This window comes from Rhinatrema bivittatum, chromosome 4 (assembly GCF_901001135.1).
Source record: "Rhinatrema bivittatum chromosome 4, aRhiBiv1.1, whole genome shotgun sequence".
NCBI classification, from domain to species: domain Eukaryota; kingdom Metazoa; phylum Chordata; class Amphibia; order Gymnophiona; family Rhinatrematidae; genus Rhinatrema; species Rhinatrema bivittatum.
In genome coordinates this window covers 240124722-240139860 of record NC_042618.1, presented here as the reverse complement: position 1 = coordinate 240139860, position 15139 = coordinate 240124722, and the positions used below count along the sequence as shown (strand labels likewise).

The following is a 15139-nucleotide window of genomic DNA, read 5'->3' as shown; positions in this document are numbered from 1 at the left end:
AGCTGAGTTGAGAGTGGCTCGAGTGTCTTGACCCTTGTGACCTTGCAGACCTTGATGTACACTTAGAGGTGCGAGAGTGCTGAGAGTTGGTCTCGCTTATTATGTCACCTGCTTCTGCACTGTCAATAGTGTCCATCACCATTCTCTGCCATTTTTGGTGTAAATTCTGTTGGCGGCCCTTTTCTTCGAGGCTTTCTGCAGTGTTAGTCCGTGTTAAGAACCCGAGATACTCTTCTGTGTTGAGCTGATAGATTTGGAAATGAAGCCTCAGCTGCTCTGTGTGGTACTTAAGATTGGTGGGGCTGTCTAAAATCTTCTCTTTTTTCTTTGCAATCTCATGCCATTCTCTCTCTATCTTGTCCTCATGCTTCAGTTTCCTCTCCTCATATCTCTGTGCGGCTCTTTCTGTAAGTGCGCACAATCTCTTTGATCCCCTGTTTTCATCTCTCTCTTCCCCGTTCTCCCCTCCTCCTTCTGTGTTGTCTTTTAATGTGATGGCCTTTGCCGGCTGTTCTGAAGTTTCAGCCATGATTCTCTCTGTGATTAGGTTGCTCAGGCTGAGTTTCTTGTAATCAACACTTCAAAGGTTTGTCTTTTTGGCTCTCTGCTCTTAGCCTGCCAGAGCGTAGCGAAGAGAGGGAGGGAGCTTTAGCAGCAAGGTATAACAAGGGGATGTGCGGAGGGATGGAGCACCTAGAGGAGGGTGGAGTAGCTTCTATCTTCCCCTCCCCGCCGTAGCTTCTATTACCTCTAGTCCCTGGAATAGGCGGAGGCCTCGTATCTTGGTCTCTATAGCAACTGATTGCTCTCTGCCTGTAGCAGTGGTAGAGGGGAGGGGTGAGTTTCTCAGTTTAGAAGACTTGAATAGACTTAAGTACCGTCGTTAAGTCCTTTTGTCTGGAGCTGGGCTTCTTTTTCCCGCCTCGTCTCAGATTACACAAAGCCAAGGCATCTTTGGAGCTCCAAGTATTCCTTGCTTACAGTTTGGGCTGACTTTTAAATCTGTATTTGCTTCTCAAATGCCCTTCAGATCCAAAGTTAGTCCTGAATTGTAAATCTTTACACTTGGGATTTTTATGCTTGTTTCTTCTCACACTGCGGGCAGGAGAGGCTTATTCAAATGCAAGACAGTCTTTAACGATTCTTGTTCAATGCAAACCTTCTGTAACAGGCTGAAATCCCTCTTTCAATATACTGCATACAGTTCCTTGAAAGGCTTTCAGTTCAACAAGTTTCACAGCCTGTGCAAACGAATTTTCCTGAGTTTCTACTTGCTGGTTTCTCACTTGCTCTTATCTAAGCAGCTTTTTGCTGTTATTATCTTCTGTGTGATCTGAGCTTTTACTTTCAGATCACTGGCTGACTTTTCTTGCAGCTCTCAGTAAGGTGCTTTACTGAAGCAGACTAGCCCTTTGCTTGTAACTTTCTGTAGAGAGATCAGCTTTTTTACTGTTCTGGCTCAATAAAAACTTCCCAAGTTTCCTCATCCAGACAGCTAACTTTCCTCCAAATCAGTCTCCAAAACAAAGATCTTTTAAGTATGAATCATTTATTGCATAGATAATTTTTCTATTACTCACAATTGTTGGATTCAATGTAGCCTCAGATGAAGATCTTTGTGGCTGGAAATAGGTAGGCGAGGGAGGAACAGGAGTTTCTTGAGATGCAGGGTAAGAAGACGAGGGTTTGAAGCTGATTAGTCTTTTAGGATTAAAGCGGTAGGAGGAATGTAAAAAAGCTGTTCTGTAACAGAGGTTACAGGCACGTGTGTCTTCTACATGGCGTGGCTGAGACTGACTCACAGTCTTGGAGAGTGATTACAGGAAAAGTCCCCACAGGCTGGGGCTAGGTGGGAAATCCAATGGTGGCGAGCCTAGTCTCCATGTGACACAGGAGGGGACATGAAGAGCAGTCCCTTCAGCCAATAAGGCACCTGAGAAGACCCAATTTAGATTGAGAAGGCATGCAGACCCTTTCCCAATGGGAGGAACAGAGGGGAGGGGGCTTCTGTTAAAGGCAAACTCCCTTTAAAGGCAAGGCTCTCAGACTTTTGTCCTGGGTTACAGAAAGTGTCACGAGTTCTCAGGGGGGAGGGGCTGTAGTAAACACAGGTGGGATGCAATGTATACAGACACAAACATGTACCCTTTACTGGGGACAGAACAATTGGGCTTCGCAATGGGTGGGAAGCACTTTAAAATAGCAGCATTTGCAGACGAGGTTTTAGTTTTCCTAACGGATCCTGTCCACTCGGTGCAGCAAGTGATGGATCTGCAGCGGCAGTTTAGGGTGTTGTCGGGCCTTAAAATTAATTTAGACAGGTCTGAAGCCTTGGATATTTCCGGATCCTTGAAGGCTGACTGGCCGGGCCCTTTTCCTTTGCGCTGGGTAGGGAGTAAGATGAAGTACATGGGGGTTAAAATTCTGGTTAATATCCTCCAGATCTATGACTGTAATATTCTACCTCTCCTTTCAAAGACTAAAAGGAAATTGGCTGCCTGGCAATCGCACCCCTTTTCTATTTGTGGCTGGATCCATTTGTTTAAGATGATGGCGTTACCCCGTTGGCTCTATGTACTACAAATGCTACCGGTGTAGCTTAAACGAAGACACTTAATAAAATTAGACAGAGTTTTAGGGAAATTCTTGTAGGGAAATAAAAGGGCCAGGTTAATGCTTTCCAAGATGCAGCTAACATGGAGAGAAGCCGGGTGGAGTGTCCAAACCTACAGAATTACAACTTAGCATGTTTATTACGTCATGTGAAAGATTGGTTGTCTGGTTCAGAGGTTTTTTCACCCACTGGCTTTTTACAGGCATGGTGTAAACCACCGATTCTGGGAAATTTACTGCATGTCTCTGGTCAAGTGTTACCTGATTATTTTAAGAGTAATCCCATTGTAGATGCATGTCACTGTGCTTGGAGGATGTTGTGTAGCCGACTAGAGATCCCTTGGGAAGTGTCACCATTTCTCTCTATTGTGGGCTATCTGGGATTTTTACCGGGCTTGGAGAATATGCTTTTTTTTTTTTTTTTTTAAATGGACAGCTAATGGATTAACTACCTTGAGACAATCCATATATGTGGACTCTGCCACTGTTCGTGCATTCACGGAGTTGTGTTTGGATTATGATCTGTCTCATAGGGAATTTTATGTTTATTTGCAAGTTAGACATTTTATTGAACATGACTTATTCAAACGGTATTCACCAGAGTTTGCTCGCCAGCTAGTTTTTTTTATGTCTCCCCATGGCAAAAGATGTCTTGTGCCTCCTTGATAAAAGCCCTTAAAGCCATAAAATAGCCAGATCCTATGCAAGAAGTAGCTACTCATTGGAATCGGGAGTTAGATGCCCCTATTTCCTATAAAGCATTAAAATCTTGTTTTGAGAATATCAGTAAAGTTTTGGAAAATATTTTACTTCGGGAGACACACTTCAAATTTCGACACCACTTGTTTATCTCTTCTGTTTGGGCCTTTAAAGCCAAATTGGTATCTACAGACAAATGTTTAAAATGTTCAAGTGCCATTGGCAATCTTTTTCATTGCTTTTGGGATTGTGCTGTGGGATGGGCCTTTTGGACATTGTTGCTGGTTTGTTTGGGGAAATTATTAGGTTTTTCTTTGCCATTGTCTTCCCATCTTTTCTTATTTGATTGTATGGACCAGTTACATCATATCACAACCAAAGCTCAGGGATTGTTTTTACAGATAGCAATTTTGTTGGCAAAAAAAACAAAACAATTTTGGACTTTTGGGTTAAAGTGCAACAACTTGGAGATTCAGACTTCATAAAATGGTAGTTTTTGAACACCTTTTGGCCCGCAGTTCGTCTCAAACTAAATATGGCTCATTTTTTGAAATATGGCAAGTGTATATTCTGTCTTTAAGTGCAAAAGCGCGTAGTGTACTGTTTGCCTTATGATGATTGAGCAAATTGTGCCTTATAATGTCCTTTCTATACCCTGGGAGAGTTTTGAGTGGTAGGTTGCTCTATAGGACCAGTGTCTGCTACTTAGGTTGCTTAATTAAATTACAGGGAGGGAGCGCTGGGGGAGGGGCAGGGATGGGGAGGGGTTAAATTGTAATATTTTATAATGTGTTTTTGCAGTTCTGTTGTAAGAATGAAAAATCAAAAAATAAAATTTACAAAAAAAAATTAAGAAATCAAAATCTAATCTAATCTAAAAGGAAATGGAGAAATTCTGGGATAGGACAATTCTGATTTATTGGTCCTCTGCTTGTCCAGTACAACAATGGCTGGCTGTGTATCTTCAGCCTGACACTCATGTGCAAACTTTCAAGGAATGCAGTCCCTTTTATGAACCCTCTCCTGTGAATGTCAGGTTTTGGAGGAGGAGGAGGAGGGGTTAAGAAGACCTGTCAAGATGAAGGGTGGGAATTCAGTGTTTGTAAGAAATAATGGATTCACTTCTATTGTAGAAGCTAAGGGGTACATATTCAAAAGCCATTTAAATGGATAACAGGAAAGTTATCCATCTAAATGGCTTAGCCACATATTTAAAAGGCTTATCCAGCTAAATTCTAGCTGAATAACGAATTATCTGGCTAGAATTTAGTCAGGTAAGTGGGGGGCGTTCCTGGGGTGGGAGGTAGGCATTCTGGAGAGGAGAGGAATTAGGCTAAAGGTAAAATTCTGAGGGCCATATATAATGCAAACCTCTGTTTTAAAGTAGAGTGCATGGAGGGTAAATAGAATGAATTGGATTTTGTAGGCCTTCCAAAAAAGTATTATGCGCTGTTGCTCAGGGCTCCTTCATGACTGCTTAACAGAGAAGCAGGTCAATCCATATTCTAGTATTATACTTGTTAGAAGAAGCTGGTGGAAGATTCTGTCAGGCCAATATAGAGAGGTGCATTCAGCCAAACGCACAGATTTACCTGCTTTTGAATGATCATTTGTGAGCAAAAACCTTACTTCCAATGCAGCAATGAGTTTTACGCTCAGCATTCAAAAATGTAGGGTCAGCTTAGCACCCTCACAGGGAAATCCCATGCTAATGAGGACATTAAGTATGCCCTCCCAATACACAGAGGTGCACTAGCTGAACACACATTTTTTTTAACATTGGAAACTTTATGCCTGGTGGAGAAAAGTGTCCAGCATTGTTATCTGGTGATAGATAGGCAATAAAAAAAAAGATTTTCCTGAGGCCTGCCAGATAGGCAGATAAGTACGGATTTGTCTAGGTAAGAGGCAGAGATTAGCTGCTGCCATTTACCTGGGTAAATCCATTCTTATCCAGCTAAGTAGCGGCGGCCATCATTGGCCCGACTCTTCCGGTGGTGGCTCCTTCACCCCCCCCAGTTAAAATGTGCATTCAGCCTGTGCATTCAACCTGTTGTAACTCATCAACGCACATTTTAACTCCTGATGTATTAGCATATAATTATCTTACTGCATTGGGAGATTTAAAAAAATTGAGAAACTGTGTACTGGATTTCAGCATGCAGTTTTAACACACAGATTATTGCATTGGCTTAGGTGATAGGGAGATCAAATCCGGCTCAGCTTCTCTAGGTTGAGAATCTGAACAGCACAAACTCTTAGACTATGTATGGACCCAGAGGATTGGACTCTCTTACCCTTCAGGCCTATGTTGCTGTTAAATTATTCCAGCATGGAATGAAAAGACTCACATGCACTCTGGTCATATTTTATTCTTAGAAAACATGTTTTCTGTGCATAAATCATTTTGGGCTACACACACTTTTGTGCTCACACTTTGTTAAACTCCAAATGCATTTACATACCATTAGCTTACTGCATTAGAAATTAACTCAATATTTACCGCATGAGTTAAAAAAAAAAAATGGGGCCGATGCAATAACATGCGGGATAAAACTGTGTGCTGAAATTCAGTTTCTTAATGCACAGGTGAACATTTTTTTTAAACTCCTAATGTAGTAAGCTAATATTATGCAAATGCATCAGAAATTTAAAAAAAACCCAAAAACACTGACTGGAAAATGTGAGCCCAAACCCGAGTTAAAAATGTGTGCTCAGCACAGCCGGAATGCACATTTTAAGCTCGGGGGGAGCAAGGGACTCTCAGACATGATTTGTGCGCATAAAGAGGTAAATTGTCAAAGAGTCACAGGTGTAAAAATGTACATATACACACGTAAGTAGCCTGAACTTACATAATCACTATTTTATAAACACTGAGGGGCGGATTTTAAAAGGCGCGCGAATAGCCTACTTTTGTTTGCGCTCCAGGCGCAAACAAAAGTACGCTGGATTTTAGCAGATTTGCGCGGAGCCGCGCGTATCTGCTAAAAACCTGGATCGGCGCGCGCAAGGCTATGGATTTTGTTTAGCCGGCGCGCGCCGAGCTGCGCAGCCTACCCCCGTTCCCTCCAAGGCCGCTCCGAAATCGGAGCGGCCTCGGAGGGAACTTTCCTTTGCCCTCCCCTCACCTTCCCCTCCCTTCCCCTACCTAACCCACCCGCCCGGCCCTGTCTAAACCCCCCCCTTACCTTTGTCGGGGGATTTACGCCTCCCTATCCCCGCGCGCCAGCGGGCCTCCTGCGCGCCGGGCTGCGACCTGGGGGCGGGTACGGAGGGCACGGCCACGCCCCCAGACCGCCCCGGGCCGTAGCCACGCCCCCGTACCCACCCCTAAAACGCTGCCGACACGCCCCGAAACGCCACGACGACCGGGCCCGCCCCCGACACGCCCCCCTCGGAGAACCCCGGGACTTACGCGAGTCCCGGGGCTCTGCGCGCGCCGGAAGGCCTATGTAAAATAGGCTTCCCGGCGCGCAGGGCCCTGCTCGCGTAAATCTGCCCGGTTTTGGGCGGATTTACGTGAGCAGGGCTCTGAAAATCCGCCCCTGAATGTGTTAGATTTCATGTGCACATATATGCTTGAAAAACGTGGCAGTTTAGGGGCATTCCAGGGTGGGCCAACAGTTCTGTGTGTAAGTTGCTATTTTAGAAGAGACTTGCGTGCATACATTTGTCTGTTTACTTGTGGAATTTTACACCTGCTTGCATAATTAGTATCAGATTTGTTTGTGTACAGATACCCTGGGTGGGAGGTCTGAACCTATTGGGGGAAATTCAGGCTGAAGAACCAGGAAGGTGCCCCTGACCTGAAGAAGGACTGGGCAAACTGGTGGAGGAATAGGAAAACTGGTCATTTCAATTCTGTGTGCATGTTTTAAAATAAGCCAACTTACGCATGGAAATCAGGGGTTACAAGAGCAAGTCCTACTTTATTGTTGCGCGTAATCGGGTAGATTTTAAAAAATAACGCGATCGCGTACTTTTGTTGGCGCACCAGGTGCAAACAAAAGTACGCTGGATTTTATAAGATACGCGCGTAGCCATGCGTATCTTATAAAATCCAGGACAAGGATGCCGATTTTGGGCATCCTGCGCGCGCCGAGCCACGCAGCCTGCCTCCATTCCCTCTGAGGGCGCTCCGAAATCGGAGCGCTCTCAGAGGGAACTTTCTTTCGCCATCCCCTCACCTTCCCCTCCCTTCCCCTACCTAACCCCCCCCCCCCCCCCGGCCCTATCTAAACTCCCCCCTACCTTTATCCATGGATTTACGCCTGCCGGAGGCAGACGTAAATCCGCGCGCGCCAGCAGGCTGCTGGCGTGCCAAGACCTGACCCGGGGGCTGTTCCGGAGGGCGCGGCCACGCCCCGGAACGCCCCCGGGCCGGCACCACGCCCCCTGGCCTGCCCCCCAAACGCCGCATCACGCCCCCCAAACGCCGCGTCATTCGGCCACGCCCCCGACACGCCCCCGACACGCCTCTTTCAGCAAGCCCCGGGACTTCCGCGCATCCCAGGGCTCTGCGCGCGCCGGTGGCCTATGCAAAATAGGTGCGCCGGCGCGCACAGGGGTTTTAAAATCCGTCCCAATATACACATCTGTTTTTCAAACTGATAGGAAAAGTACATGCATTCAATGCATTGAAATACTCCCAGTGTAATGCATGTGACCGTGGCATGGTAGACACACGGTTTTTATAATATGAATGTATTTGATGCACGTGGGTTGTAAAATACTATCGTAGATCTCAGCGCAACCATATATGTGGCCACGCTTAGCTGTTTGAAAGTTACCCTCAGAATATGATCTATGCACACAAAAATGCTTTCGGTGCAGAAAACATTTTTTTCTGCGCACAGAAGTCATTTTTATAAACAGAAAACATGCCTTTTGTGTGCAAAGCATGTATTCTGCACATAAATCCCGATTACAAGTCCTAGAACTTCAGCTTTTGCCCATAGACTGACACAAGTGCTGAAAATTTTACTTACCTCTGACCAGGAGAAACATTTCCAATGCTAGGAAAACCTGAGTTAGAAAACAATGTGTGTGTGTGTGTGTGTGTGTGTGTGTTAGTGTTAATCATTAATGGCTTCATTTGCATAGGGTTTCCATGCGAGGGTGCTAAGTAGGACACACAGTTTTACATACACATTTTTTTGTGTGCAAAACTCTCTTGTTGCATCTGGAGGAATATGCGTGCACCAAAAACGTGCACACAACTGTAGGTAAAACTGTGTGGTCTGCTGAACGCGCCTTATTGCATCAGCCTTAACGCTCGCATTTTTTTAATTCACATTTTATTATATCCGGCCCCCAGTGACTTTGAAAACCCTCTGCAATTAACTGACTTCTGTTCTCCTGGAAAGCAGCTGCTACCTGTAGAATAGGCTCTTGTGTTTAGTTAAGCCACAGTTAGAATCCTGCCCTGTGTTTGCTATGTATAAACATTTCTGTGGGAAAGATTTCCTATCCTCCTCGTACTGCAGGATCACAGGTACCGAAAGGCAGACAGACGCTCACAGCAGAAACTTGTTAATATGCCGAGGCACAAATCTCAGACTCCCTGACCGGCTTCTTTGTTTTGACAGAGGATGAAATGCTGGATTTTTGCTTTGGACTTCAGACTCTGCTGTCTCTCAGAGTAAGAAACTTCCAGATCTCTCCCTCCCAAGCATGAGCGCCTGCTATGTCATTTGTCATTATACAGCCAAACACGCCAAAACAGAATGTATTTACCTCATTTTTGTATTTAAACAATATATTTATTGAAAAGTAGTAGAGATACCTGCATTTCCCAATGTATTGCTTGCCTGTTTCTGTGCTTTACCCAGTTCCCTAGCTTTACTCCTAACGTCTTTGATGTTCGCATATTTACAGTGTTTTTTGTATTTTACATGTTTTCAAGTTAAAATGTGTCTCTCTTATTATCGTCACTGTGATCAGCTCTTTGCTTTCAGCTCTGTTTTACATAGAGCATGCAGAGATGGTACCAGAAAAGATTTTGGATGCACCGTGGCATACTGATTTACTTGTTATCTCTATGAAACCAATAAGAAGCAATAGGTTTTCTTTCACCACCATGACATTGCAATCCACCTCAAGTGCTTTGTGAGATCGCATGCACGGTTTTTATCAGTGAACTCTGCTTCTTGCATTGCAGGCTTGTAGATAGTACATGTCATCACTAATGCCACTTGTGGGTGTGAGCCGTAGGATGTCAGCCTCAACTGCATCTTTTCTGATTGATGCCTGTCCTAACCCTCTGCTACATGACCCTGTTCTCTGTTTCTTCCATTAGTGCTGTATCGATCTGGATGACGGAACCCTCCGGCTGAAGGCCCTGGGGCAAGAGCTTCCTTTTATGCATGTCATGGAAGAGCATGGGCCGTGATGGAGTCCGCATCCCCGTATGCATTAAGAAGGAGATGCAATGCCTTAGAAGAAGAACTCAGGGGTTCGCTAGACACACTTGCATCTGCTGAGCCCTTGCCAAAGTTTTCCATCGAGGATAGAATGAGCTGAGTGGATGCCCGGATCTGTTGTTCTGCTGTAACCATATGAGCTGCCAACCTGTGAGGAAAGCTATCACACCGTCAAATGAACCGATTCTCATTTGTTCTTGAATGCTGGGTCAATGTCCTTTTTATCCTCTCTGTTTACATCATTACTTTTGCTTCCACATCGGGATTTATATTTAGGCTGCCCTAGCTTGCTTTTCTGAAGTCCGGCCCTGACAGAGATGTCTTTCACAGCTGTAGAGATGGAGGGATGACTCTTTTCCTTTTAGCCTCAAAATCCATTTGGGTAATAATGTTTAACAATCATAGCACACTTTCATGTTGTGTACCCTAGAGACTAAAATATCCCTGCGCTACATGGAACAATGCTTCCTCACCCTCTCTTCTTGGAAGGTTGATTTCACTGACCTTCATCTTCTGTAATGTATAGGAAGCTTTTTTTCATTGAGAGAGGGTCCTAATGTGGTTTCAGTGTTTTATTGTGTACTTAAAAAAAAAAAAAAAAAAAAAAAAAGAAAGCCACCGCATTTCATGAATTTTCAGTCCTGGCAGGAAAATCGTCCTGGAATATATGAATAGTAAAATTCTCATTGAATACGAATGATCAGTCAGGTAACAGGTCTTCTGCTCCAATTTGAGGCTTTTGGAATTTTCTATGGTGTGAAATCACCTGATGAGACTTTGTCCTAGAATGTGGAGTTGTATATACCATGTGCTGAATTCCATTATTCCTGGTCTCAAACTTAATGAGAAAGCTCAATAATTCTTCTGTTCTTCAGTGTGTGCATCTGTGAAGACAATCATGATAACCCTTTCAGTGCTCTAGGGTGATCTTCCTCTGAGTAATGAGAACTAATGCTATAACCCAAACAAAATTTAAAAAAACAGTATCCCACACAAAGCTTTTTTCTCTTTGAGGTCCATATTCAGAAGCATTTAGATGGATAATTCAGAAGTTATCTGGCTAAATGAATATTTAAGCACTTAGCCAGCTATATTTTAGCCAGCTAAGGAGGTTAGAATTTAGCCTGCTAAATTAGGGGGGATCCAGTGGCGTAACTGGGAGGACCTGAGTTAGCAGCTAATGTAGTCGGCTAAGTCTAGTTGAGCCAAAATGATGTCCTAAAGTTAGCTGGCTAACTTTAAGATAGCTGACTGTATTCAATATGAACCTCATTCAGTTTTCCATGTTGCCTTTCCTATTATATTTTACATTTCATTCTCTCTTCACTCTCTTGAGAACAACAAAGCAATTTTGTGCCAGTTCTAGAAAACATTATAAAAAGAATATTATGTCTGAACCCTGATTTCATCAGCTTAACCTTTCCATCCCATGCATTTCTCCTATAAAAACTTTAGCAATTGGACATTTGGCAACCCGGTGTGATATTCAGCAATCGTGCCGGTAACTGAGGATGGAAAAACTGAAGACAATTCTAGATCTATCAGTCTGTTTTTCTTTCGTTCCTTTCCTCATTTCCCCAGTAACTAAACAGACCGACAGCACCAACCTAACAATTTTATTTCTGGTTCCTTTCGGTGGATGCTAAGACCTACCCAACGCTGACTTTGCTCTCCTTTTGTAGCAGCTTGAGAATCTTAACCTCTTCATTACTAATCCCCTATCAAGTGACACTTCCGCTGAGCAGAGAGGCACCGAAACTGAACGCTTGACTGTGTCCCTTGTATAACTGGACTTACCTATAGCATTCATGTGATTGCTTCCTAAGTACAACAATTTCTTATTTATTTGTGCTAAGCCAGGTTTTAGATTTTCTGGAAGCAAAGGTGTAATTCTGGAAATTGTTTATAGCATTTATATCCTCCTACTTTTCTCCTCCCCTCAACACACATATACAGAAAACAGAGATAAAACCTTTTCATTATACTGAGGTGGTGTATTTTCTGCTTTTTCTTCTTTAACCCATTTTGGATCAGAGGTGCTAAAAGGATTTTTTTTTTTTTTAATTTTGTTTCTATGGGAAAATGCTTACTACATCTGACCTTTTATGACTGGACCTCTGTCCAGGTATAAGCTCCCTGCATAGCAGTCAAGATAGTAGGAGCTGAACTTAGCTTTGACTTTACCTTGCCCCAAGTACCCTTCAGCTTGTGGCTTCTTCTGTCTTTCCATTTCATCCAACCAGTCCTTCAGCTCTTGAGCCTTACAGCTTTGCTTACTGCCATGTTCATGGCAGTTACATTTTAGCAGAAGCAACTTCCTAGCAAAATGACTCAGAGCATCAGAGGCCGGCACACAGGTGCCCACGTGAACCATGCCTGGGTCTTCCTTCTCTGACAAACGTGGGCACAACTAGGCTCCAAGGCAGTTCCCTCAGCTCTAGTTGACAGAGGAATAGGGAACAGCTTTGGCCTTAGCTCATAAGGTAGCTGCCAGTGGGTGAGGCTGGTTCTCAGATCCTTCTTGTCTACTGTTATTCAAGGGCACCAGTAGAAGTTCACTTCCTTTTTCTTCTTAAACAAGGATCGATCATAGCGCCACGAATTCCTGACACAAGACCTCTCAAATTAGCAATGTGTCACACTTCTGAACTTCACCATACTGACCCCTATTGATTAAGAATTAGAACCAGAACAAGATTCTGTGAAAGAAAAGAAGTGATAATGATGATCACAGGGAAGTCTGACGTCTACGTACAGCGAATATGATACCTGACCTGAGGCATCATGTTTCTATCTGAAAGATCATAAATCACCAAGCACACCAAAGCACTCTATATGTAGTTCCACACCGAAAATGAGTGCTAAGATAAAGTTTGTACAGTCCCAAAAACTCAGAACAATTTAAATGTCCAAAAGTAATATTTATTCAAAACGGCAACTCCACTGTATAAATCATGCTTTAAGCAAGGAGGTCCCCCGACACGGACCCGTGTTTCGCCAGGGGCTGCATCGGGGGGGACGCACACAATATTTTAGAATAATCTGTAATTAAAAGAATAGAACAGGACTGTAACAACATGTAGCTACCAATGTCACAAAATTCCAACAATCTGTTCACTTACCAAGTTGCAGGTTATATACACGTAACAGGGAGCGCGTTTGATAGCCATTCAACATGGAGTTTTAAACATGCAAAAGGCGCCAAAATCATTCACAGACCAAACAGCTGTGGTGAACCACCCACCAATCGGAGCCAGGTATTACTGTCCAATGAGCTGTCAGATAAAGTGTACCCATGGCATGCCTATACGTGGCACAATTTGAAGATTTCTATGTCTATCCATCTACTTGGCAGAAGTGTATACATGCATGGTTTCGCTACATTGACGACGTGCTGTTGATCTGGTTAGGAACTGAGATTCAATTCTTCATGTTTTTTGATTGGTTGAACAATTGTAACCCACATCTTCAGTTTAGTTTTAATCTACATCATTCCCAAATTCCTTTCTTAGACATGCTCATCAAAATTCACAATGGCACTTTCACGACTTCAATATATAGAAAAGAAACCGATCGCAATACGATTTTGAAATTTGACAGCTGTCACCCGAGACTTCTTAAGACTAACATCCCGACAGGTCAGTTCCTTCGGCTGTGTAGGCTGTGCTCTTCAAAAGTTGAATACATGAATAAAGCTAAGGAGATGGTGCTCCGGTTTCAACAGAGGGGGGTACCCTTTGAAGATTTTGAAAAGAGCATATAAGAGAGCATTATTTGTCAACAGGGATCTGTTATTTTTACCCTCACATACTGATTCAGAAACATCTATAAATTGCATTTTACCTTTCTCACCAGCCAGTTACAATATTGCTTCAATTGTTCGGAAACATTGGTTAGCCTTGTCGTTTTCACAACTCTTTCAGAGCTCATTGCGGTTTACGTACCGGAGGGGCAGAAATTTAAGAGATATTTTAACTCACTCTGATTTTTCTTACAACAGACCGACACACACACGGGGCGTACATGCTCCATGTGGAAATTGCTCAGTCTGTAGACACACTGCCAATATGTCTGATTTCATTGATCCCACCTCTGGTAGAGTGTTTACTCTGTTTGACTGTACTGACTGTAGTTCCACTGGTGTAATCTATGTTATCCGTTGTCCCTGTAATAAACTTTACATCGGTAAGACCAACAGACAAATCCGCACTCGCATCATAGAACACCGTTCTAATATTAAACATTCGCGGCTCTTAGCTCCCTTGGTCGATCACTGGGTAGCTCTGTCTCATTCAATTTCTGATATTTTCTTTTTTGTCTTAGAAGTGCTATCTCCCCTTCCTAGAGGGGGAGATTTTGATGCCCACTTGATTCGATGTGAACAACGTTGGATTTATCGACTTAATACTGTTTCCCCCGCAGGTCTCAATAAGGAGATCGAATGGGTACACTTTATCTGACAGCTCATTGGACAGTAATACCTGGCTCCGATTGGTGGGTGGTTCACCACAGCTGTTTGGTCTGTGAATGATTTTGGCGCCTTTTGCATGTTTAAAACTCCATGTTGAATGGCTATCAAACGCGCTCCCTGTTACGTGTATATAACCTGCAACTTGGTAAGTGAACAGATTGTTGGAATTTTGTGACATTGGTAGCTACATGTTGTTACAGTCCTGTTCTATTCTTTTAATTACAGATTATTCTAAAATATTGTGTGCGTCCCCCCCGATGCAGCCCCTGGCGAAACACGGGTCCGTGTCGGGGGACCTCCTTGCTTAAAGCATGATTTATACAGTGGAGTTGCCGTTTTGAATAAATATTACTTTTGGACATTTAAATTGTTCTGAGTTTTTGGGACTGTACAAACTTTATCTTAGCACTCATTTTCGGTGTGGATCTATCTGAAAGATGACAGGGTACTAGAAAATGCAAAATAATGGCTGTAACAGTCTGTGAGGGGGATAACACAATGAGGTAGATTTTATAAATTTATGCAAGCACGTACTTTTGTTTGCGCACCAGGCGCGAACAAAAGTACGCTGGATTTTATAAGATACGCGCGTAGCTGCGCGTATCTTATAAAAACCGGGGTCGGTGCGTGCAAGGGGGTGCACATTTGTGCAACTTGCGCGTGCCGGGCTCGGCGCGCGCTGCCTGTTCCCTCCAAGGCCGCTCCGAAATTGGAGCGGCCTCGGAGGGAACTTTCTTTCCACACCCCCGCACCTTCCCCTCCCTTCCCCTACCTAACCCACCCCCCTGGCCCTATCTAAACACCCCCCTACCTTTGTTGGCAGATTTACGCCTGCCAAAAGCAGGCGTAAATCTGCGCGCGCCAGCAGGCTGCTGGCGCACCATCACCCGACCCGGGGGCTGGTCCAGAGACCTTGACCACGCCCCCAGGC

At 43.9% G+C, this 15139-nt stretch overlaps 1 protein-coding gene across 1 annotated transcript in view; it reads left to right on the top strand.

The window, feature by feature from the left end:
* Positions 1-10250, top strand: part of NRIP2 (nuclear receptor interacting protein 2) — a 114535-nt gene extending 104285 nt beyond the window's left edge. The window contains exons 5-6 of the mRNA XM_029597572.1: positions 8904-8956; positions 9614-10250. Of these exons, the coding sequence (XP_029453432.1) occupies positions 8904-8956; positions 9614-9706 (146 nt within the window). The 3' untranslated portion in view covers positions 9707-10250. The remainder of the gene's footprint in view (positions 1-8903; positions 8957-9613) is intronic.
* The last annotated feature ends 4889 nt before the right edge of the window (positions 10251-15139 follow it).